The sequence below is a fragment of the Mus caroli genome, unplaced genomic scaffold, assembly GCF_978045245.1.
Source record: "Mus caroli unplaced genomic scaffold, Mus_caroli_1 scaffold_16, whole genome shotgun sequence".
Classification (NCBI taxonomy): Eukaryota; Metazoa; Chordata; class Mammalia; order Rodentia; family Muridae; genus Mus; species Mus caroli.
Window position 1 is genome coordinate 28202532 of NW_028227271.1, and position 22216 is coordinate 28224747.

A 22216-nucleotide genomic window follows, 5' to 3' on the forward strand; every position below is an offset into this window, starting at 1 on the left:
ACTTTACCACTCTCAGCATATACTGTCCTAGGAGATTGACTCACTACAAGCCTGGCTGCTGGCTTGAACAAACCATCCCCCTATGCCAGTGCTTGGGTTCCCACACACCTGAAAGGCAGCACTGACCTCTAGGGGGCTCTTGGCTTCCCATGATGCTGCTCGCAGCTGTAATGAAGCCCTGATTGCCCCTCCCTGGTCAAGGGGCAAGAGGCCAGGGTAAAGTACAACCTTTGCAAGCGCTCCCGCCTTTTTAAGTTTTAAGTTGTTTTGCCTTTGGTGCCAGTAGTTGAGTTCCAAAATCTAAGAACCATTCTGAGGGGCAAGCGGCTAGTTGGGAGTCCAGGAGACTGGAATGGGGGTGTGCCAGTCGCCTATCTTGCTGGTTTGAGTCCCTGCCACTACTAGCAGATTAGGCGGCTCGCTCCGCCCACTTCTGCCGGGAAAGGCCCTCCTTCCGTGTGAGTTGGTTCTCTGGACCAGTGCCGTAGGGGGTGGAGTAGGGCGCCATTAGTCCGGAGCCTGTGTACCCGGCGGTATGGAGATGGAACTGGACAGCGAGGGGCGCATGGTGGTGCGGCCGCTGCTCACCGACCTCTATCAGGCTACCATGGCGCTGGGCTACTGGCGTGCGGGCCGGGCGCGCGAAGCAGCCGAGTTCGAGCTCTTCTTCCGCCACTGCCCTTTCGGAGGCTCCTTCGCCCTTTCCGCTGGCTTGCAGGACTGTATGCGCTTTCTTCGCGCCTTCCGTCTGCAGGATGCAGGTAGTTCCGCGACCAGCACCCGTACTCCTCTGACTGGAAGAGAAACCCCGCTCCCTTACGAACGAATCTCCTGTACCCTCTCAATGTGCCCCTGACCTCTGAAGGGACTTGCACTTGCCTGGCAGAGTCCTTTCCCAGGCTACATGTGCTCTCTGTCGCTCCAGATGTGCAGTTCCTGGCTTCGGTACTACCCCCAGACACTGACCCTGCGTTCTTCGAGCACCTTCGAGCCCTTGATTGCTCTGGGGTGACCGTGCGGGCTCTGCCAGAGGGTTCCCTCGCCTTCCCTGGTGTGAGTGCCTTGTGAGCTGGGTGTGTTAGGAAGAGTGGGGGTGGCCCAGGAGGTTCCACTGTGGAGCTGATCACTCGCCCCACAGGTGCCGCTTCTGCAGGTGTCCGGGCCTCTTCTTCTGGTACAGCTGCTAGAGACTCCACTGCTGTGTCTGGTCAGCTACGCTAGGTGAGCAAGCGGAGTCCCTGAGAGGTACAGACAATAGAAGCACTGGGATTATCTAAGTCCTCCCACTGGGGTGGCTTTGTGACCCTCACCTGGGTTCTCATGACTTGTTACTCTCCACAGCCTTGTAGCCACCAATGCTGCTCGGCTGCGCTTGATTGCAGGGCCGGATAAGAAACTACTAGAGATGGGTTTGCGGCGAGCTCAGGGTCCCGACGGGGGCTTCACAGCCTCAATTTACAGCTACCTGGGTGGTGAGGCCTGGGAAAGGAATAGGTTGGGGAAGGGGAGGTTCCATCATATTCTGAGTCCCCTAAGCCTACCTGACTTCTCACCCAGGCTTTGACAGCAGCAGCAACACACTTGCTGGACAACTGAGAGGTGTACCGGTGGCAGGGACCCTGGCCCACTCCTTTGTCACTTCATTTTCGGGTAGTGAGGTACCCCCCGACCCGGTTAGTACTGTTTTGTTTTGTGTCAGGGTCCCATGGTTGAGCTTGAATTCCCAATCCTTGTGTTTCTGTCTCAGTGTGTGCTTCCATGTTGAGCCCATTTTACTCTAGAAGACAAGATCCTAAAACCAATTCTTTTCCCAGCTGGAGTGGGCTGGGCCCTAGGGTGAACTGGGCACTGCTACATATTCAGACTGGCAGATACTGCCCTGAGCACTTGATCTAAGGCTGCACTAGAAAGCTGACATGGAATGGCGTCACCTTTGTCCCGAGGCCATGGCATACTGGCCACTCCAGGGCTTTCCAGTGAACTTTAGAACCATCTTTTTTTTTTTTTTTTAAAGATTTATTTATTTATTATATGTAAGTACACTGTAGCTGCCTTCAGACACTCCAGAAGAGGGAGTCAGATCTCGTTAAGGATGGTTGTGAGCCACCATGTGGTTGCTGGGATTTGAACTCCGGACCTTTGGAAGAGCAGTCGGGTGCTCTTACCCACTGAGCCATCTCACCTGCCCCTAGAACCATCTTTTACTGATCTCTTTCTACAGATGTTGGCTCCAGCTTCTAGTGAGGGCCCCACAGTGGACCTGCCTGCCAGGGTAAATTTGTGGCTGAAGCGTGTGTGCCTCTACTTGGGGCTAGAGGAGCAGGAGCCACACCCAGGGGAGCGCGCAGCATTTGTGGCCTATGCTCTGGCCTTTCCCCGGGCTTTCCAGGGCCTGCTAGATTCCTACAGTGTACGCAGGTGAGCTGTGAGCACTCTATCGGGGTGGCCTCAGTAGAGCAACTGAGCCCCTGACCCCCTTGTTTTACATGCAGGAGTGGCCTTCCTAACTTCCTGGCAGTAGCCCTGGCACTGGGAGAGCTTGGCTACAGAGCAGTGGGTGTGAGGCTGGACAGCGGTGACCTGCTTCAGCAGGCTAAGGAGATCCGTGGCATCTTTCGAACTGCTGGTGCCCAGTGAGTTTCCCATGAGGGGCATGGCGTGCCTGCTAGAAACTTTCTGTGAGAGTGAGTCCCAGAGAGATGGAACTCTCGACAAGAAAGGTCTCTCCTATAGTGAGACCATGGACCTATTTCAGGGGCAACTGAGAAAACTCCAGAAGGGAGGGAGGAGTAGGATAGGACCACTAGGGGGCCCCTAAGCCACGGGTGGGTAAAGGCATGGCTAATAGGGACAGAAGGAGCAAGGAAAGAGGACACCGTAAATCATGAGTGCCTAAGGGTTGCTGCCTAGGAATCCGTTACATACAGGTTCCAGATGCCCTGGCTAGAGTCTGTTCCCATTGCAGTCAGCAACAACATTGACGAGAGTGAGCTGATGAGGCTAGCCCAGAAGGTAAGAGTGGAAGAGGGACAGGTGGCGGATCATCTAGATGGCCCTGGCACCCTACAGGTGGCAGTGTGGCTCAGTGTCACTGTCACTTCTCCCCACAGGGCAGTGAGGTGAATGTCATTGGCATTGGCACCAGTGTGGTCACTTGTCCCAAACAGCCTTCTATGGGCTGTGTCTACAAGGTAAAGACACTGTTTGGTCCCAGGTGGGACAGAGTCTGGAAGACCATGGGGGCAGTAGGGGACAGGGGTGTAGCTATCTAAACACCCTGTCATTTCAGCTGGTGTCTGTAGGAGGCCAGCCTCGAATCAAGCTGACAGAGGACCCTGAGAAGCAAACACTGCCAGGGAGCAAGGCTGCCTTCCGGTTCCTAGGCCCCGATGGTGATTTCCCACTCTCCCTCATTTATCCTTCTTCAGGTCTCCCGTCCTTCTTTGACATGTTTCTTGCCTCTTACATAGGGTCTTTGCTACTGGACCTACTGCAGTTAGCAGAAGAGCCCCCGCCCAAGGCTGGGCAGGAACTGAGGGTTTGGCCTCGGGGGACCCAGGAGCCCTGCACTGTGAAGCCAGCCCAAGTGGAGCCATTGCTGCGGCTCTACCTGCAACAGGGACAGGTGACTGCTGCAGCCCTCACCTGTGCCTTCACTTCAGCTGCACTCTGATCCGAAGCCAGTATCTCTATCTTCTCTTCCTCGCAGCTGTGTGAGCCACTGCCATCTCTGGATGAGTCCAGACGCTTTGCCCAGCAGTCCCTGAGCCGCCTCCGCCCTGCACATAAGCAGCTGCAGAACCCTGCAGTCTATCTGGTAGGCCTATGGGTGGCCTGCCCTGTGTGTCCTGTGTGCCCCCTGCTTCCCAGCTCCAGATGCCCATATCCCCTTCCTCTTTCTGCAGGTCGCACTGTCGGAGAAGCTTCAGGCACTGGTGGACAGTCTGAGTGCTCGAGGTCCCCTGTGAAAAAAGTCATAAATAACACGGCTCTGTTCCCACCACTTGTCAGCCATGTGTCGTTAGTTCACACATTTCTGCTACTCACTTGGGACTTCCAGGGCTGGGCTGGAGGCGCAGACCCAGTGAATGGAAAAAAAGAAATACGAAGGAAAGGAGAGGGCATGACTGCCCCTTGGTAGGGTGGAGGAGTTTATTATAGATAGATAGGAGAGCATAGCCAGGGGCAGACACATCTGGAAGTCATGGCCCTGAACCACATGGGGAGGGGGGAGGGGAGAGCACAGAAAATATGGCATCCAGGAGGCCAAAGTTACAAAAGGAGAGCCAGTGACCCAAATACCTGGAGTATATAGGGAACAGTCTCTGGGGGAAGGGCAGCCCAGCCCCTGGGCTGGAGAGTTCCGGGTAGAGGGTGGGATATGCCAGCCATACCCTGTATGAGGTAGAGACTGGAGGATGCTTAGAGATCTGGAGGACAGGTCTGCTTTGATATGTTAAGTAGGCAACTCCTTTGCTAGCTCTGGGTTGAAACTTAACACCCAGCATGTGGGAAGGTAGCCACAGGGCTGGGCTGTGGGAACGCGGTCTAATGGAACCACAAGAGCCACAAGAAGGAGGGAGGATTTATCTTTATCTGTGTTTTGAGGATGTTGTTATGAAAGCCCTCACCTACTACTAGAAGCAGATAGGGAGGTTCAGAGGTTGAGATGGGGTGTCAGAGTCTAATCATAGCCCCAGGCGCTTGTATCTGCTAAGGGCAATGTGCCTACGTCAGGCGTCCCAAGCCAGCCAGCCCGGCCTGATCTATCATGTTATAGGCCTTGGAGGTGGGGGTGGGAGGTCTCAGTTTCTGATCCAGTAACCGAGGAAAGAGGAGGAGATTTAAAAAGCTGAGGATCCAAGGAGCTGCCTCAGTGAGGGCTAGAGCTGTCTGGGTACAGCAAGCTAGGTAAGACTCAGGAAGAATTGCTCCAGAGACAATTGGAGTGTCTTAGGCACCCTACCATTGTTGTAAAGAGACCGCATGACCATGGCGACCAACTCTTGGCAAAGAAAGCATTTAATTGGAGGCTTTCCTATGGTTTCAGAGGTTAGTCCACGATCAATGATCATCATGGTGGGGACAATGGTGGCATACATGCAGGCACGGTAATGGTGACATAGGGGAGAGTTCTACATTCTGAAAGAGACCCTAGCCTTGGCATGTGCTTTTGAAATCTCAAAGCCCACCCCTGTGACACACTTCCTTCAAGAAGGCCACACCTCCCGATCCTAATCTTAGAATAACACCACTCCCTGGTGACTAAGCATTCAAATGCATGCGCCTATGGGAGCCATTCTTATTCAAGCTACCACAGGATGTTCATGGCTTGGTGGGAGGCAGAGTTGGGGCTTGGGTAGCCTGAGGTATAGGAGCTGAAGAGCGTGAATGCCCACTGCTTGGAATACTTCCCCATGTACTTCCGCCTGGAGTAGTCGGTCAGACTAGTTCATCCAGCTTCCCTGGCTTAGCGCTGGGCAGTGCCTATAGTGTGGTTGGGTGGAGAGTGGGGATTTAGGGTAGAGGTTGGGCCAGCCCTGGGGAGCATGAACATGGAAAGGAAGACAACCCGGCGAACAGTATACATACACACTGCCTACACAGACACAGGGAAGGCAGTCTCAGAGAAGGAGGGGCTGGACAGACAGGGCATGAGACATACCACCTCGGGACTGGCAAGGATGCAGAGGAGCCCGCATCAACAATAGTGGGCACTTGCAAATGTACTTAGGAGGCATCACCAGCCTCACCTCATTTGCTGCACACCCCAACTGTTTCAAGTTCAGGAAGGATGACAGTACCTGACCACGCCCGTTCCTAGGATATTTGGCTATGTGGTCTAGCCCAGCCCTTGACCCTACTGGGACTTCCTCAGAATGATCTAAAACTGCCCTGGACCCCTCCCCCAGGCAAGAGGGGGGCGGGCAGTTGGGTTAAAACCTTTCTCTCCTCCACGATAGTCCATGATCTCCATGGACACTGGTGGGCAGGGCCAGACTATGCAGTGGCCATGTCCCACTTGGCTCCAGCAGCCTGGGCAGACATCCTTCACAAACCCATGCTAGGATATCTCTGTGATTGAACAGCCAATCACTGGCACATGCTCAGACTCGCATGTACCTACGTCTATGCCCACGCCACCACGCCTGTCTGTAGGCCCGCCTGTGGGCCCGCCCGGGGCCTGATTCTAGGTCAGGTCTGGACACAACTTCACTGGAAGAGTGGTGGCAGGTGCCGCTGGTAGGAACACTATGGCTGGGGGTGTGTGGGGTCGGGGCCGGGACGGCCCTGTGGGCTCCCTAACTCTGACAGCTCTAGCGGAAGGAATCCGGGCTAGCCAGGGGCAGCCTGTGGGACCCTCTTCTACAGGCCCTCAGGCTGATCCCCAGGAGCTTGGGCCCGAGCCTGAGCCCTATATTCAAACACTCACCCCTGCCTTTGAGGCCCAGCCTGGGAATGAAGTGGTTGCCCCCACAGCTGGTAGTGAGATTTATTCCCCACGCAATGCCCAGGAGCCAGCCCCCGAGAGGCCGTACCAGGTGAGTAAGAGGGCAGATGCTGAATGATGCAAAGTTTGGCTGTTCACTTGGGCGCTAGAAAGACAAGAAGTACGTGGGGGGGGGGGGCATTGAGGAGTCCTGAGGGTAAACGGATGGAAAAGATCATACGGGAGGAAGGTTTGTCGCCATCTGAGGGATGGGAAGACTGGGGGACTAGGGAGGATAGTTGAGATCGGCTTGGGGACTTCAGAAACTCCACGTTTCATTCTTCCATCATAGGCTTCCCAGTATTCCTGGGAGGAAGGAACCCTTGCAGACCTTGCGTTGTATACAGCTGCCTGTCTGGAGGAGGCTGGCTATGCCGGGACCCAGGCAACAGCGCTCACTCTGTCCTCAGCCCTGGAAGCCCGGGGGCAGCGGCTGGAGGACCAGGTTAGCATCCCCATCCAGAGAATCCTGCGAGCCTCCCTTCAACCTCGACCACACTCCCCCCTAAAGGCTGCCCTTACTGAGTGTAGGGAGGTGCGGTGCTGGCAAGAGTTTCCTTTTGAGGTCCTGGGGCTCTAACTACTGACTTTTGTTCCTTTTACCCAGGTCCACGGTCTGGTGCGTGGGCTGCTGGCACAGGTGCCTAGCCTGGCAGAGGGGAGACCCCGGAGGGCAGCCCTACGGGTGCTGAGCGCACTGGCTCTGGAGCATGCGCAGGACGTGGTGTGTGCGCTGCTACCCAGTTCGCTACCCCCGGACCGGTAACCCTCCCCGCCCAGCCGCGCTGCGCTGCCCCACGCGGCTTCCTTCCCCCTTCCCGCTTGATTGCTTGGTCATAGGATCTGGTTCCTGCAGCACCGGGCAGTAAGGGAATAGGGCCCCGGAAATCCCTTCCCCTCGACTTTTGCTGGTGTTGCGAACCATACCTGGGTTTAGTTTAACTCTTATACTCTTCTCTCTCTCTCTTCTCCTTTCCTTCCACCCCCTGCTTTTTTACCTGAAGAAGTGGGCGGCTTAAGTAAGCACGGTGGCTTGATCACCTAGAAACCTCTGGCTCTTCCGGTCATTTATCCCAATATTTATTTTTGGTTAATTCTTTACAATAATTTAAAAAATTAAAAAAAAATGTTAGGTCTGTTTCCCAGTAGCTGACACAACAGGACTCACAGTGTAGTCCAGAGGGCTGCTGATCTCTGGGGCTGGCTCTGTTGTCGGCTGCGTTTGTTTTCTCTGGGATATGGGATGGTGGAAGGGTAAAGGACGGTTTGCTTCTGGAGCCTTTTCCTAGAGGTCGCCGTGGTGGGCTTTCCTGAGGATTCTTTGTAACTCCTCTTCACTACATGGGCCCTCACCCCCAGGGCAGCCTCTGAGCTGTGGCGAAGCCTAAGCCGAAATCAGCGAGTAAACGGGCAGGTGTTGGTGCAACTGCTGTGGGCACTGAAGGGCGTGGCGGCTCCTGAGTCTGAGGCCCTGGCAGTAAGTGGCTTCAGCAAGAGCCATCAGGGGGCGTGGCCTACACTTAGGGGCGTGGTCTGGCCACAAGCAGCCAAAGAGTACACTTGTCTGGGATATCCTGTACACATCCAAAAATTGTCAGAATTCCAAGGGTGGGCTCACTTGATCTACAGGCCACTCGCGCTCTTGGAGAGATGTTGGCCGTCTCTGGCTGCGTGGGAGCCACTCGAGGCTTCTACCCTCACCTGCTGTTAGCACTGGTCACACAGCTGCATGAGCTGGCTCAAGGTGCTCATTCCCCCGACAGCCCTAAGGTTTGGGAGCCTTCCCACCGAGGGCCACCTCACAGCCACGCCAGGTGAGAGAAGGTACTCTGGGATAGGTGAGCGGTGGGACAGGCCTCCCTTGCCCTCACTGCCCACTGCACAACTGTTCGCACCTCCAGCTGCACAGTGGAGGCCTTAAAGGCCCTGCTCACAGGGGATGGTGGTCGAATGGTAGTCACATGTATGGAGCAAGCAGGAGGCTGGAGGAGACTGGTAGGAGCCCACACACACCTGGAGGGTGTCCTGCTGCTGGCCAGGTGAGGAGGCATCCCAGGACAGTACAACAGGAGAAGGCTCCCTGCTAGCCAGGTGCGATGGTGGCATGGGGGAGGGGGTGGGGATGAGCCCTTCCAAGCGGAAGAAGAACTCCCCTTTCCCCTACTTCAGTGCCATGGTGGCGCATGCTGATCACCATCTCCGAGGCCTTTTTGCAGACTTGCTCCCTCGGCTACGAAGTGCCAACAACCCGCAACGCCTCACCGCTATGGCCTTCTTTACTGGGGTGAGCCTGCTTCCCAGAACAGTAGTGAGTGGTGACTTCCTGCTCAGACACAGAGATATGCTGACTCTGTGCCCCTTTGCTTAGCTGTTACAGAGTCAGTCCACTGCACGGCTCTTACGTGAGGAAGTCATCCTGGAGCGCCTTCGAACTTGGCAGGGTGACCCAGAGCCCACCGTGCGCTGGCTAGGCCTACTTGGTCTTGGCAACCTTGCAATGAATCGTGGGAAGGTGCCGACCTGGAAGATGCTGGGAGAGGTGGACGCTAGGTAGCGTCTGGAAAGGTCCAGCCACAAGTCCTGTCTTTACAGATAAGGCATGTGAACATGTTGCTGCCAGTACTCCTAAGAGCACTGGGCGAAGGTGACGTGCGGCTCGTGGGCGCTGCGCTTGGCGCGCTGCGGAGACTACTGCTGCAGCCCGGAGCACCCGTGAGACTCCTCAGCTCCGAGCTGCGACCACGCCTCCCACCGCTACTGGACGATGTGAGCAAAATCCTGCCCTGTGGTCCCACTGCATCCCCATTGGAATTGTCCACAGACACTCACTCCTACCCACAGGCTCTGCCTGTGTTCCCCGCCCAGTTGCCTGCGGACCTGCCACCAGATTAAGGCCTAATCTGCAGCCCTGATCAGGCCTCGTCCCTCCTTACTCTGCACGGATCTCTCCCACTCTTGCTTCCTTGAGCTCTGACTTTATTTTCCCACGAAGGCTCGGGACTCAGTCCGCGCTTCGGCAGTGGGACTCCTTGGAACACTGGTGCGGCGGGGCCAGCGGGGGCTCCGGCTGGGGCTTCGGGGACCCCTGCGGAAACTGGTGCTGCAGAGTCTGGTGCCCCTGTTGCTGCGCCTACATGACTCGAGTCAGGACGCTGCTGAGGTCAGTCTTCTGTCCCATATCTGACTCATCCAATACCTTTCCTACCTCGTGGCCTCTCTGAAGGTTTCAGGCTAGCGACAAGAATCTCAAAGGACCTTTAGGTCCAGGTCGTCGCTTGGGCACCTCACCCTGAGCTCTGCCAACCTTTTCTGGCCACCTTCCCTTTCTTTCCACCACTTGCCATCTCCTGGACACCCAACCCTGCTTGCTTCCTCCATTCCAGAGCTCAGAGTGGACACTAGCCCGCTGCGATCAGGCCCTTCGATGGGGCCTGCTGGAGGAGATGGTAACTGTGGCTCACTACGACAGCCCTGAGGCTCTCAGCCGCGTCTGCCACCGCCTGGTTAGTAGAGAAAGCACCAAGGTATAGCTCGCTTGCCCTAGGAGTCTGTAGTCCACTCTCCCTCAAAACAAAGTCTCTACCTGAGCTAGACATGACCACTGGTCCACACAATCTTTGTTCATGTTACCTGCTCCATGGTACTTCCATCCTGTCACAAGCATTTGTGTTCCTAGGTTCAGCGATATCCAAGCCATGTTCAATACTTCCTGAGTCAGACCCAAGGTTACCTGCGGAGCCCACAGGATACCTTGCGTAGGGCAGCCACTGTGCTAATAGGTGAGGCCAACTTACCCACTTAGGGCTCTGAGAGCTGGGCCAACCTTTTCTAGGGCTGGGCCAGACCTCTCAATTTTGTACAGGTTTCCTGGTCTATCATACGAGGCCCAAAGGAATCAGTCAGGACCTGTTGGACTCTCTGTTCCAGGGTGAGAACCAGATCTAACATGGGGTAGAGTGCTGGAGAGGTGGAGGGTTCTGGGGAGGAGTCAACAGGACAGAATGGGCGAGGGTGAACCCCGGGCGCCTTTTTCCCACGCAGCCTGAGTTGCCCCTTTGTGTAGACCTAGGACAGCTGCAGGGCGACCCGGAGTCTGCGGTTTCCTCGGCAGCGCACGTGTCTGCCCAGCAGGTGGCGCTGCTTGCCCGGGCGCAGGTCCAGACACGCAGCCCCAACCTCTTCCGCTTCATCCGCCGCCACCATTCATACCCTCCAAGGCCCCATCCACTCTATGACGATAGTCCGTTCCTCCGTCGCAGCCTTGCAGGCCGATGGAGCTGCCTTGAACCTCATTGAGCCAGGCCCGGTATCCAGATTTGTGGGCGCTATCAACGCTGTCGCCAGCCCCCACTATAGCAGATCTGCAGAAGAGGCCTTGCTGAAGGGTCGCTGTGGGCCTGGTGCTGGCCACTGGTGCCCCTCGCCCTGTAACTATTTCGTATGGGCCCACGACGTGAAAACTGCATTGCGGATGGCACATTCTACCTCAAGTGCCTTTTATAGTCTTGGTCTATTTATTCTTTGCCAGGCCAGTCTGTCCACTCTCTAGAGTGTGCCCTTCCTAGGACTCAGTCAGCCAGAGTCCTATCTGTCATGGTCTTCCTAGTTACATCAGTAATCCAGCCCTCCTGGTTCATCCTACCTCTATTCCCTGTCCTTTGGATAATCAATCCATTTCCTATCCCCACTCTTGTCAGAGCCCACTCAGAGAATGGTGTTTTCTAGAAGGTATCTCTAACATCCGTTCATGCTGGAGAGCCCAAGCCAGGATTGCACCCCTGGGTTGAAGTATGGAAGGAAGCACTCCACACCCACGAGACTGTGAATGGGTATGTCATTACCCAACGCCTTGTCCAGGGCTTTACTGGGATGGCATAGCTGGATAGACAGGAAGAGTCGGCCACAGGGGTGACCCCACCCCTCCAGGCACTGGCAGAGGCAGCTTCCTCCACACAGAATGGTTACCATGGCTTCAGGGAGGCCTGCTCACAAACACAGGGTATGCACCATGTGGTGATGAGTGGGGGGGGGTGTGCTGTTTCCCCCACACTGGGGTCTCTTGGGGACAAGCATGGGGTTCCGTCTTACATTTGCTTCCTAGCACCTACATGGAAGGTATTTAAAATCAGCATGACGACATGGCAGGGCTTGAACGTCTGGCTGAGAAACTGGTTGTGATGAGCTGGGCCTGGCACAAGGTCTAGCTTGGCTGGAGATGAGCACACCAGTATGCAGCAAGACCAAAGTCAGGCTAGGGCGATGGATGATGGCCCAGTGATTCAGGGCACCTGTCTGGCTTGCAGAGGACAGGATTCTACTCCGTGCATCCACATGGTGGCTAGCAACTCTGTAACTCCAGTTCTAGGAGCCTGAGGCCCTCTTTTGGCTTCCACAGGTAGTACATGCATGTGGTGCATAGACATTTAGGCAAAATACCCATACGCATAAAATAAAAATACTCCCTCCCTGCCTTTTAAGGGCTAATATCAGCCTGAGGGCAGGACTCAAATTCCAGTAGCTTAGGGCAAACGCTCGTTAGGGCCTCAATGGGTTCACCTTACGGCAGAGAAACTGCCAAAAGCTGTGTACCACAACCGCCCAGCCCAAGATGCAGTCATAACCCTAACAGGACCAGAGGTGGTGGCACAGCTGAGACAGGATCATAAATTCAAGCCAGCCTGGGCAATTTGGTGAGACCTTGTGTGGTAGTTTGTATAAGCTTGGCTCAGGGAGTGGCACTATTAGGAGGTGTGGCCTTGTTGGAGGAAGTGTGACACTGTAGGGGTGAGCTCTGAGACCCTACTCCTAGCTGCTTGAAAACAGTCTGCTCCTGGCTTTCGTTGGATGAAGATGTAGAACTTTCAGCACCATGCCTGCCTGGGTACTGCCATGCTTCCTGCCTTGATGATAATGAATTGAACCTCAGAACCTACCTGTAAGGCAACCTCAATTAAATGTTGTCTTTTATAAGAGTTCCTGGTCACGGTGTCTCTTCATGACAGTAAAACCCTAAGACAGAAGTTGGCACCAGGGACCATTGCTGTGATAGGCCCGAGCACGATTTTGTTTGGAGAAATAGGGATTTTGGTTTGGGAACTAGTGGAATGCTTAAAGCAGGGTTTAATGGACCATCCTAGGAGAAATATGGAAGATGTTCGTGCTGAGGACGATTTAACTGTGCAGACCTGGCTTGATAGATTTTAATGGAGAAGAATGTTAGTATATGGCCTAGAAACTGTTTTTGAGATATTTTGGTAAAAAATGTGGCAGTTTTTGTCATTTTCTGAAGAGTCTGCCTGAGGCTAAGGTGAAGAGGTTTTAAATAATTGCATTGACGAAGAAAGTCTCAAAACAGACTGGTATAAAATCTGTTTCATGGCTACTATTGTTCACTCTTTTTTTGTTGTTTTTCTTTTCCTTTTTCCTTTCTCTTTTGGTTTTTCGAGACAGGGTTTCTCTATGTAGCCCTGGCTGTCCTGAACTCACTCTGTAGACCAGGCTGGCCTCGAACTCAGAAATCCACCTGCCTCTGCCTCCAGAGTGCTGGGATTAAAGGCGTGTGCCACCCCTGTCCCGCCCAGGATTCAGTTCTATTTCACTTCCTGCTACATCTTTATTACTTGAACAATACATTTTATATTTTTCCTTTCTCAGTTTGCTCCTTTTCATTAAGACACTCTTCATAACAGCGAATCTGGGTCCTGTTAGGTGTAATTACCTGGATTGTTTTCATTTGGACTTTTAATGTGGAATGAGCTACAATCTAGAAATGGAGGGCGCAACTGTGATCCAGATCTTGAGACCAGGAGACACAGGGATTTTGATCTGGAATTTGAGGCACAGTGGCCATGAAAAATGTAGTATTGATAATTTAATAAACCCTGGCGCAGGGTTGCTACCCGCCTCAATGGTTTGTGTTCATGAATGAAAGGCACACACAGAGCCTTTACATTTTAATATGCCTCAAACAGCACAATAGCTGGGCGACTGCCTAACCTTCATGTTGTTAGAATCTACTCGGCCAATTATTCCAAGTTACTACTTAATAACTTCTGTGTTTCACCATGGCTGCTCTAGACCCAACTGAGCAGCCCTCTGGGCCACGTTCTCTTGGTCCCTTTACATGGCAGCTCTGCCTCTCTGTCCTGCAGGTCTCTGGCATGACTTCCCTCCTCCCTGCCTTCTTTTTGAGATCCCAAGCTCAGGAAAATCTAAAACCCCTCCTCTTTCTCTTCTCCCCTGCTATTGGCTGCTGGCATCTTTATTTACCAACCAGAACTAATGGGGGTTGTGTGGAGGGGGGGAGGGCTGCAGGGGGGGGGCGGGGGGAGTAGGTTCCCAGAAGCTAGTGCAGACCTTCTCTGCAAACAGTTTTGGAGAACACAATTAGCTTAAGAATACAAGCAGTTACAGAAAAGCTTTGGCCCCTGGCCTTTAATCTCTCAGCATTCAGGAGACAGAGCCATGCAGATCTCTGAGTTACAGGTCAATCTACAGAGCACGTACCAGGACAGCCAAGCTTAGACAGTGAGTGAGTTGGGAAACAGAAAGCTGGAGATAATGTCATAGAACAAGGGGATCCCTTGTTCCAGCCCCAGCAAGCAGCAGAACTCAACAGCTTTGGCTTTAGAGTCAAAAATAAAACAAAACAAGGGACTACTGGGGCAATTGCTGCTGGAGCTGAGAAATTAGCGGTAATTAAGAGACCAGCATCACTGAGGCGAAATCTTCTGGGAAGTTTTCTGAGAGCAGAAAGAAGTGTTCTAGAGGTGGCCAAAGTTGTACCTCATGCTGGTAGCCAGACTTGGTAATGTATAAGAATCACCCAGGTGGTACTGGTTTTGAAGGCGTGAATATGGAGAGCAGCTGAGGCTGGGCACTGTGAGCTGCCAGGGAAGGCCATTGGTGAAGGTGCAGCCTCAGTTGCAGTTGATGGCCCAGGCCTTAAGGGGTGGTGCAAAAAAACTGAGGCTTGGCACCATAAAGTGAGCCTGTGAAAGGCTCTTGGTGAAACCTGATTGCAGTGAAAAATCCCAGTGTGTTGGAGATGCCAGTGCCATGGGATGACCACCAGGAACAGCAGCAGCAGTGGAGTGGAGTCAACCAGAGCCTAGAGTGCTACAGAGGGCAGAGCTGGAGAAGTGACCCAAGCCCTTTTGAGAAGCCTGGAAGATTATGTGTGAATTCCAGACATTGGAACAAGAAGCTGTAATGTTGAAGTTGCCTTGGAGATCCCAAGATGTTAGAGATGCCAGAGCCATGAGATACTTGTCACAGAAAGTTGCTAATAGGGAGGAGAACCAATCCAGAATTGAATTGTGTTATAGACAACAGAGCTAAAAGAAGTTTTACATCAGCCATGGAGATTCAGACTTTAGAGTTTGCCCAGCTACTTTTGGAACAATAATGTATATCCTGTGCCATGATATGTTGAAAATATGTAATCTGCTTATTGATTATAATTTTTAGGGATTGCAGTTAAGAGATTGCATGACTCTCAGAAGAGACTTTGAACTTTGGATTAAAAAAAAAAAAGATATATTATGTATACAGTGCTCTGCCTGCATGTATGCCTTCAAGCCAGAAGAGGGTACCAGATCTCATTATAGATGGTATGAGCCACCATGTGGTTGCTAGGAATTGAACTCAGAACCTCTAATAAAAGAGCAGCCAGTGCTCTTAACCTCTGAGCCATCTCTCCAGCCTGAACTTTGGACTTTTAAACATTGCTGAAAACTGTGATAGATTATGGAGAGTTTGACATTGGACTGGGTACACCCCTGAAGGAATAGGACAAAGTAAATGAATAGATTGACTAAAATAAACTTTTCCTACTTTATAGCATAGATGATGAAATTATACAGTAAAAGGAATTATGTACTGGTGTTTGCTATTCATAAAAAAGACTGGTTCAGATATTTTCTGTTTGACTGGAGTCCTTTAAAACTGCATTATTGAGAGCAATGTATAGATTCAACACAATTTCCATCAAATATAGAGTGACATTCTATTAGAAATAGTAATTCAAAATTCACATGTAAGCACAAAAAAAACACCCAAATAGCTTGAGGAATTTTTTTTTTCTTTTTTTGGATTTTCGAGACAGGGTTTCTCTGTATAGCCCTGGCTGTCCTGGAACTCACTTTGTAGACCAGGCTGGCCTCGAACTCAGAAATCCACCTGCCTCTGCCTCCCGAGTGCGGGGATTAAAGGTGTGCGCCACCACACCCGGCTGAGGAATTTTTTTAAAATTTATTTTATGTGCGTACTCTGTAGCTGTCTTCAGACACACCAGAAGAGGCCATCAGATCTCATTACAGATGGTTGAGCCACCATGTGGTTGCTGGGAATTGAACTCAAGACCTCTGGAAGAGCAGCCAATGTTCTTAACCCCCGAACCTTCTTTCCAGCCCTAACTCAAGAATTCTTAGCAGTGCTGAACGAATGACAATACTGGATCCTCCTCTCTAGTACTGAGCCACTGTAAGAAGACCATAGACCAACAGAGGACAAGGAGGACCCAGCAGTACACACTTAATTTTTAGTAAAACTTTCAAAAACATTACTAGGGGGAAAGACAGCACCTTTAACAAATGGTTAACAAAAACCTCTTCAAAATGAATCAAGGACCATAATGTAAGGGTTGAAGCTTTGAAAGTCTGAGACACTTTAAGACACAGGCAGAGACAAGAATTTTCTGAACAGGACTCCCACAGCACAGGGGACAACCCCAAGGCTTGCTAATAGGATTATATGCAGTTAAAATGCTCCCCCTTTTTTTTTTTTTCCTGAGACAGGGTTTCTCTGTATAGCCCTGGCTGTCCTGGAACTCACTCTGTAGACCAGGCTAGCCTCAAACTCAGAAATCTGCCTGCCTCTGCCTCCTGAGTGCTGGGATTAAAGGCGTGCACCACCACTGCCCGGCCTGTTCCTTTCTCTATAGCAAAAGAAACAATCACAAGAGTGGAGAGATAATTTACACAGTGGGAACACATATTTATCAACTACATATCAGCTAGCAGATTAAAGAACTGTAAATTTTATGCTACAAAATATCAAATCAACCAATCAATAAATGAGCTACTGGGGTGGAAAGATGGAGAAATAATGGAGAGGTAGAGAGATGATGGAGAGATGATGGAGAGGTGGAGAGATGATTAAGAGATAATGGAGAGATGATAGGGAGATGATGGAGAGATGGAAAGAGGTTAAGAGCTCTTCCTGCTCTTCCAAAGGACCAGAGTTCAGCTCCTAGCATTACATGAGGAGGCTTACAACCTCCTATAACTCCAGCTCCAGAGGATTCAACACCCGCTTTGGGACCTGCACACACATAAACAAAAATTAATGAATGAGTGAAGTACTGAACCAAATAGTTCTTTTTTTTTTTTTTTTAGATTTATTTATTTATTATATGTAAGTACACTGTAGCTGTCTTCAGACACTCCAGAAGACGGTCAGATCTCGTTACAGATGGTTGTGAGCCACCATGTGGTTGCTGGGATTTGAACTCTGGACCTTCGGAAGAGCAGTCGGGTGCTCTTACCCACTGAGCCATCTCACCAGCCCACCAAATAGTTCTTAAACAAAGAAATGCAAATGGACAACAAGTCCTTAAAGAAGTGTTCAACCTTCTTAGCTAGCAGAGAGATGCAAATCAAAACTGCTTTGAGAGTCTTTCTTACTCCAGTCAGAACGGACATCATCAAGAAAACATGATGGCCAGATGTGATGGCCCACACCTGTAACCTCAACTCTGGGGAGGCAGACGCAGGTGGATCTCTGTGAGTTCCAAGCCAGACTGGTCTTCAAAGCGAATTCCAGGACAGCCAGGACTGTTAGACAGGGTCTCAAAAACCAACCAAGCAAACGAACATGTACTCAAAACATACAGAAAAAGAGAGAAAGAGAGAGAGAGAGGAGAGAAAGAAAGAGAAAGGAAGGCAGGCAAGCAAGAAAATGAAATACCTGGATTAGAGAGGTGACTCAGTGGTTAAGAGCACTGGCTGTTCTTCCAGAGAACTTATTTGATTCTTAGCATCCATATGGCAGCTCACAACTGTCTGTAGTTCCAGTTCCAGGGGGATCCAACACCTTCACACAGACAAACAGACAGGCAAAACGCCAATACACATAAAATGAAACTAAATTTTTTTTTTTTTTTTTTTTTTTTACTTTTTATTTTTTTGTTTTTTGAGACGGGGTTTCTCTGTGTAGCCCTGGATGTACTGGAACTCACTCTGCAGACCAGGCTGGCCTTGAACTTGGAAATCCACCTGCCTCTGCCTCCCAAGTGCTAGGATTAAATGTGTGTGTCATCACTGTCCAAAGCCATAAATCTAAATCTTTTTTTTGTTGTTTTTTTGGTTTTTTGTTTTTGTTTTTGTTTTTCGAGACAGGGTTTCTCTGTATAGCCCTGGCTGTCCTGGAACTCACTCTGTAGACCAGGCTGGCCTCGAACTCGGAAATCCGCCTGCTTCTGCCTCCTGAGTGTTGGGATTAAAGGCGTGCACCACCATGCCCGGCTGCATAAAACTAAATCTTAAAAAAAAAAAATGCTGAAAACTAAACTACCACTAACCCACTCTTGGAGATACACTGAAACAGTAAGTCACGCTGCACACAAACACTTGTGCATCCATGTTTATTGTTTCACTGTTCACAAGGGCCCTAGAGTGGATGACCTACCCAGATGACCAGCAACAGATGAACAGAGAAAATGTGGCACATATATGCAATAGAATATTACTCAGCCATACAGAACAATGAACTCACAGCACTTGCTGGGAACACTCCACTGGGAAGCATTCCTTTAAGTGAGATAAGTCAGACCCAGAAAGCTAAATATTCTACATATTCTCTCTCTCTCTCTCTCTCTCTCTCAGTTTTTTTTTTTTTTTTTTTTTTTTCAAGACAGAGTTTCTCTGTGTAGCCCTGGCTGTCCTGGAACTCACTCTGTAGACCAGGCTGGCCTTGAACTCAGAAATCTGCCTGCCTCTGCCTCCCAAGTGCTGGGATTAAAGGCTTGCTCTACCACTGCCCAGCTATATGTACATATTTTCTCCTATATGTACAAGAATGTTATTTATCTGTTTTGGACAAAATCGTACTATGTAGCCCCTGCTGGTCTGAAGCTTGATAGGGATTTGACTGGCCTCGAACTCTGTCTGTCTGCTTCGTGAGTGCTAGGATTAAAGGCATGAACGACCAGCTTTAAATGTGAGTTGCTTTTACTTTTATGTTATGTGTACAAGTGTTTTATATGCATGTGTGTCTATGCACAAATGGTGCAGGAAAAGGTGCTGGATTCCCTGAAACTGGAGTTACAGATGGCTGGTTATAAGCTACCGTATATGGATGCTGGGAACCAAACCCAGGTCCTCTGCTGCGAGAGAAGCAAGTGCTCTTAAACACTGAGCTATCTCTCCAGCCCCATGGACCCTTCATATAGGGGTGGGGGTGGCGGGACAGGACTTGAAAGGACATCATGAGAAGGGAAGAAGGAGATCAGAAGTTGTGAGGCAGGATAGTGCAGTGGTTCTCAACCTTCCCAGAGCCTTGACCCTTTAATGCAGTTCCTCAGGTTGCCGTGACCCAACCATAAAATTATTTTCACTGCTAGTTTATAACTGTAAATTTGCTACTGCTATGAATCATAATGCAAATACCTGTGTTTTCTGATGGTCTTAGAAGAGCCGTGACTCACAGGTTGAGAATTACTGGGATAGTGGCTCGCAGACCTGAGGACTATTATGAAGAAGAAAGGAACCACCCGGATGGTGGAGAACAGAAGTGCAGTTGGGAAACAAATGAGAACCAGGATTAATGATACATGTGTATAAAGATGCCATGATGAACCCCATCATTGTGTGCTAACCTGAGAAAGTTAACACATTTTCAAAGGAAAATGGGGCCGGGCAGTGGTGGTGCATGCCTTAAATCCCAGCACTAGGGAGGCAGAGGCAGGCGGATTTCTGAGTTCTAGGCCAGCCTGGTCTACAGAGTGAGTTCCAGGACAGCCAGGGCTACACAGAGAAACCCTGTCTTGAAAAACAAAAAAACATGGGGCTGGTGAAATGGCTTAGTGGGTAAGAGCACCCGACTGCTCTTCCGAAGGTCCAGAGTTCAAATCCCAGCAACCACATGGTGGCTCACAACCATCCGTAATGAGACCTGACGCCCTCTTCTGGTGTGTCTGAAGACAGCTACAGTGTACTTACATATAATAATAAATAAATAAATATTTAAAAAAAAAAAGAAAAACAAAACAAAACAAAAACAAAAATCAAAGGAAAATGGGGGGACCAAGAAGTTGTTGAGCACTGTGTGAGCACACTAAGGTGAGAGGATTGTCTGCAATATGACCCTCAGATATTTGAGGCCTTTCTGGAGCCCATTAAGTAATATCATTCCCACCGTTAGTTCTCCTGATGTTGTGGTGGCTTGTGTAAGAATGGGCCTCAGGCTCATATATTTGACTGCTTTGTCAGCAGGAAGTGGCATTATTTCGAAGAAGTAGGAGGTGTGGCCTTGTTGGAGTAGGTTATCGTTTTGTTGGAGGAAGTGTGTCATTGAGCATGGGCTCTGAGGTTTCAAAAGCCACTGTCCTCCTCCCCCTCTCTCTCAGCTTGTGGACCAAGATGTAGATCTTAACTACTTCTTCAGCACCGGGTCTGCCACGATGTTCCCTGTCAGGATGATAATTGTTCATAGGGTGGTTAGAATAGGGATGGCCCCCAAAGACTCGTGTGTTTGGATGCTTGGTCCTAGGGAACAACACCATTAGGAGTGGGTGTGGCCTTACTGGAGGAGGTGTGGCCTTACTGGAGGAGGTGTGGCCTTACTGGAGGAGGTGTGGCCTTACTGGAGGAAGTGTGTCACTGTGGGGGGCGGGGTCACCTCAAAGCTCTCCTATGCTCAAGCTATGCCCAGTGAGGCACACAGTCTCCTTCTGCAGATCAAGATGCAGACCTCTCAGCTCCTTCTCCAGCACCATGTCTGCCTGCATGCCACCGCCGTACTTCCTAATGAGAAGGCTAGGCTGATTTCATGACAGACTTCAAATTGGTAGTTAAGAAGACTAGGCCTAAGAACTGGGCAAGTCCAGGCAAGCCCGAGCAAGTCAATTGCTAATAGAAAAACAAAAAAACAAAAGCCCCAGGCTCCAGCTTTCACACTGGATAATGGTTCAGGAATGCCTAGAGATAGAGTAAGATAAAGCCCATATTCTCCGGAATTCCAGGGTGCTTTAAAACCAGGCCTTCGAACTCACTTGTTTGTCTCTCTATCTTGGTAATGGGAGACCCCAACTTCTGCTGAATAAAATACTCCTTGTGTTTACATATTATTTGAGTCTGGGGTATCATTCTTTGGCGAATCATGGACCCTTACACTACCATGATGATAATAGTTTAAACCTCTGAAACTATAAGCCAGGTTCAATGAAAGTTTTCCTTTAGAGTTGCTTTGGGGTATCGGGGGCAGGGGAGGGGGAACCGGTGAGATGACTCAGCGGTGGTGGCACACACCTTTAATCCCAGCACTTGGGAGGCAGAGGCAGGCAGATTTCTGAATTCGAGGCCAGCCTGGTCTGCAGAGTGAGTTCCAGGACAGCCTGGCCAATACAGAAAAACCTTGTCTCAAAAAACCAAAAAAAAAAAAAAAAAAAAAAAAAAAGCAGTGACTGCTCTTCTGAAGATCCTGAATTCAAATCCCAGCAACCATCCATAATGAGATCTGACACTCTTCTGGTGTGTCTAAAAACAGCTACAGTGTACTTCCATATAATAATAAATAAATATTTGGGCCAGAGTGAGTGGGGCTGGAGCAAACGGGGCCAGTACTAGTAGAGGTCCTGAGTTCAATTCCCAACAACCACACGATGGCTCACAACCATCTGTACAGCTACAGTGTACTCATATCCATAAAATAAATAAATCTTAAAAAAAAAAAGAGGACTGGAGAGATGGCTCAGCAGTTAAGAGCACTGACTGCTCTTCCAGAGGTCCTGAGTTCAAATCCCAGCAACCACATGGTGGTTCACAACCACCCATAATGAGATCTGATGCTTTCTTCTGGGGTGTTTGAAGACAGCTACAGTGTATTTACATATAATAAATACATTTTTTAAGAAAGAAAGGAAGAAAGGAAGGAAAAAGGAAAGAAAGGAAAGAGGAGTTGCCTTGGCCATGGCGTCACCTCAGAGCAATAGGACAGAGCCTGCGACAGTAGTTTAATGCTCCAGCCACCGTGGAGTGTTTAGTCCCCTCTGGCTAGTAAGTCCTGAAAGCTGCATTATCTGTGGTGTGCTTGGAAGTGTTAGGCTGGAGCCTCTGCTCCTTCCCTGCACGAGCTAGGAAACCCCATCTGGTGCCTTCCAAATCCCACCTGCACAGAGAAAACTCCCACTCCTACTTGGAAAAAAGCCCAGGCTAACATTCTCCCTTAGGCCCATGAAGGGCTGTTGCATTCCTCCCACATACCTGCCCCCCTCTGCCCATGTGGGCCCCCCAGCTTGTTCCAGCCACACCGTTCCAACAGTCCCTCCACCTGCTCACTGACCTGGCTCAAAAAAGCCCCCTTCTTTCAGCCCAACATGCCTCTCTGACTTCCTTCCTAAAGCTAAATTCTACACTGCTGATAACCAAATAGGCTACAAAATAATTTATAACTGCTCTAAGCTTTTACCTCTCTTTTTAAGCTTTCTTACTGTCTAGCCTTTCTTCT

The 22216-nt window shown here is 50.5% G+C and overlaps 2 protein-coding genes across 2 annotated transcripts; both read left to right on the forward strand.

The window, feature by feature from the left end:
• Window positions 1-279: 279 nt before the first annotated feature.
• Window positions 280-4003, forward strand: Naprt (nicotinate phosphoribosyltransferase). Its single transcript, XM_021183313.3, has 13 exons — window positions 280-761; window positions 926-1053; window positions 1139-1221; window positions 1342-1472; window positions 1558-1673; window positions 2222-2418; window positions 2493-2633; window positions 2928-3012; window positions 3111-3191; window positions 3290-3392; window positions 3471-3625; window positions 3710-3817; window positions 3906-4003. Exons 1-13 carry the CDS (start codon window positions 536-538, stop codon window positions 3966-3968), a joined length of 1617 nt encoding a protein of 538 aa, XP_021038972.1. The 5' UTR covers window positions 280-535; the 3' UTR covers window positions 3969-4003.
• A 1942-nt stretch (window positions 4004-5945) lies between these two features.
• Window positions 5946-11719, forward strand: Mroh6 (maestro heat like repeat family member 6). Its single transcript, XM_021182710.2, has 14 exons — window positions 5946-6542; window positions 6783-6935; window positions 7098-7252; window positions 7850-7967; window positions 8120-8304; window positions 8392-8529; window positions 8660-8774; window positions 8859-9002; window positions 9083-9256; window positions 9483-9650; window positions 9874-9993; window positions 10167-10269; window positions 10353-10418; window positions 10554-11719. Exons 1-14 carry the CDS (start codon window positions 6255-6257, stop codon window positions 10784-10786), a joined length of 2160 nt encoding a protein of 719 aa, XP_021038369.1. The 5' UTR covers window positions 5946-6254; the 3' UTR covers window positions 10787-11719.
• The last annotated feature ends 10497 nt before the right edge of the window (window positions 11720-22216 follow it).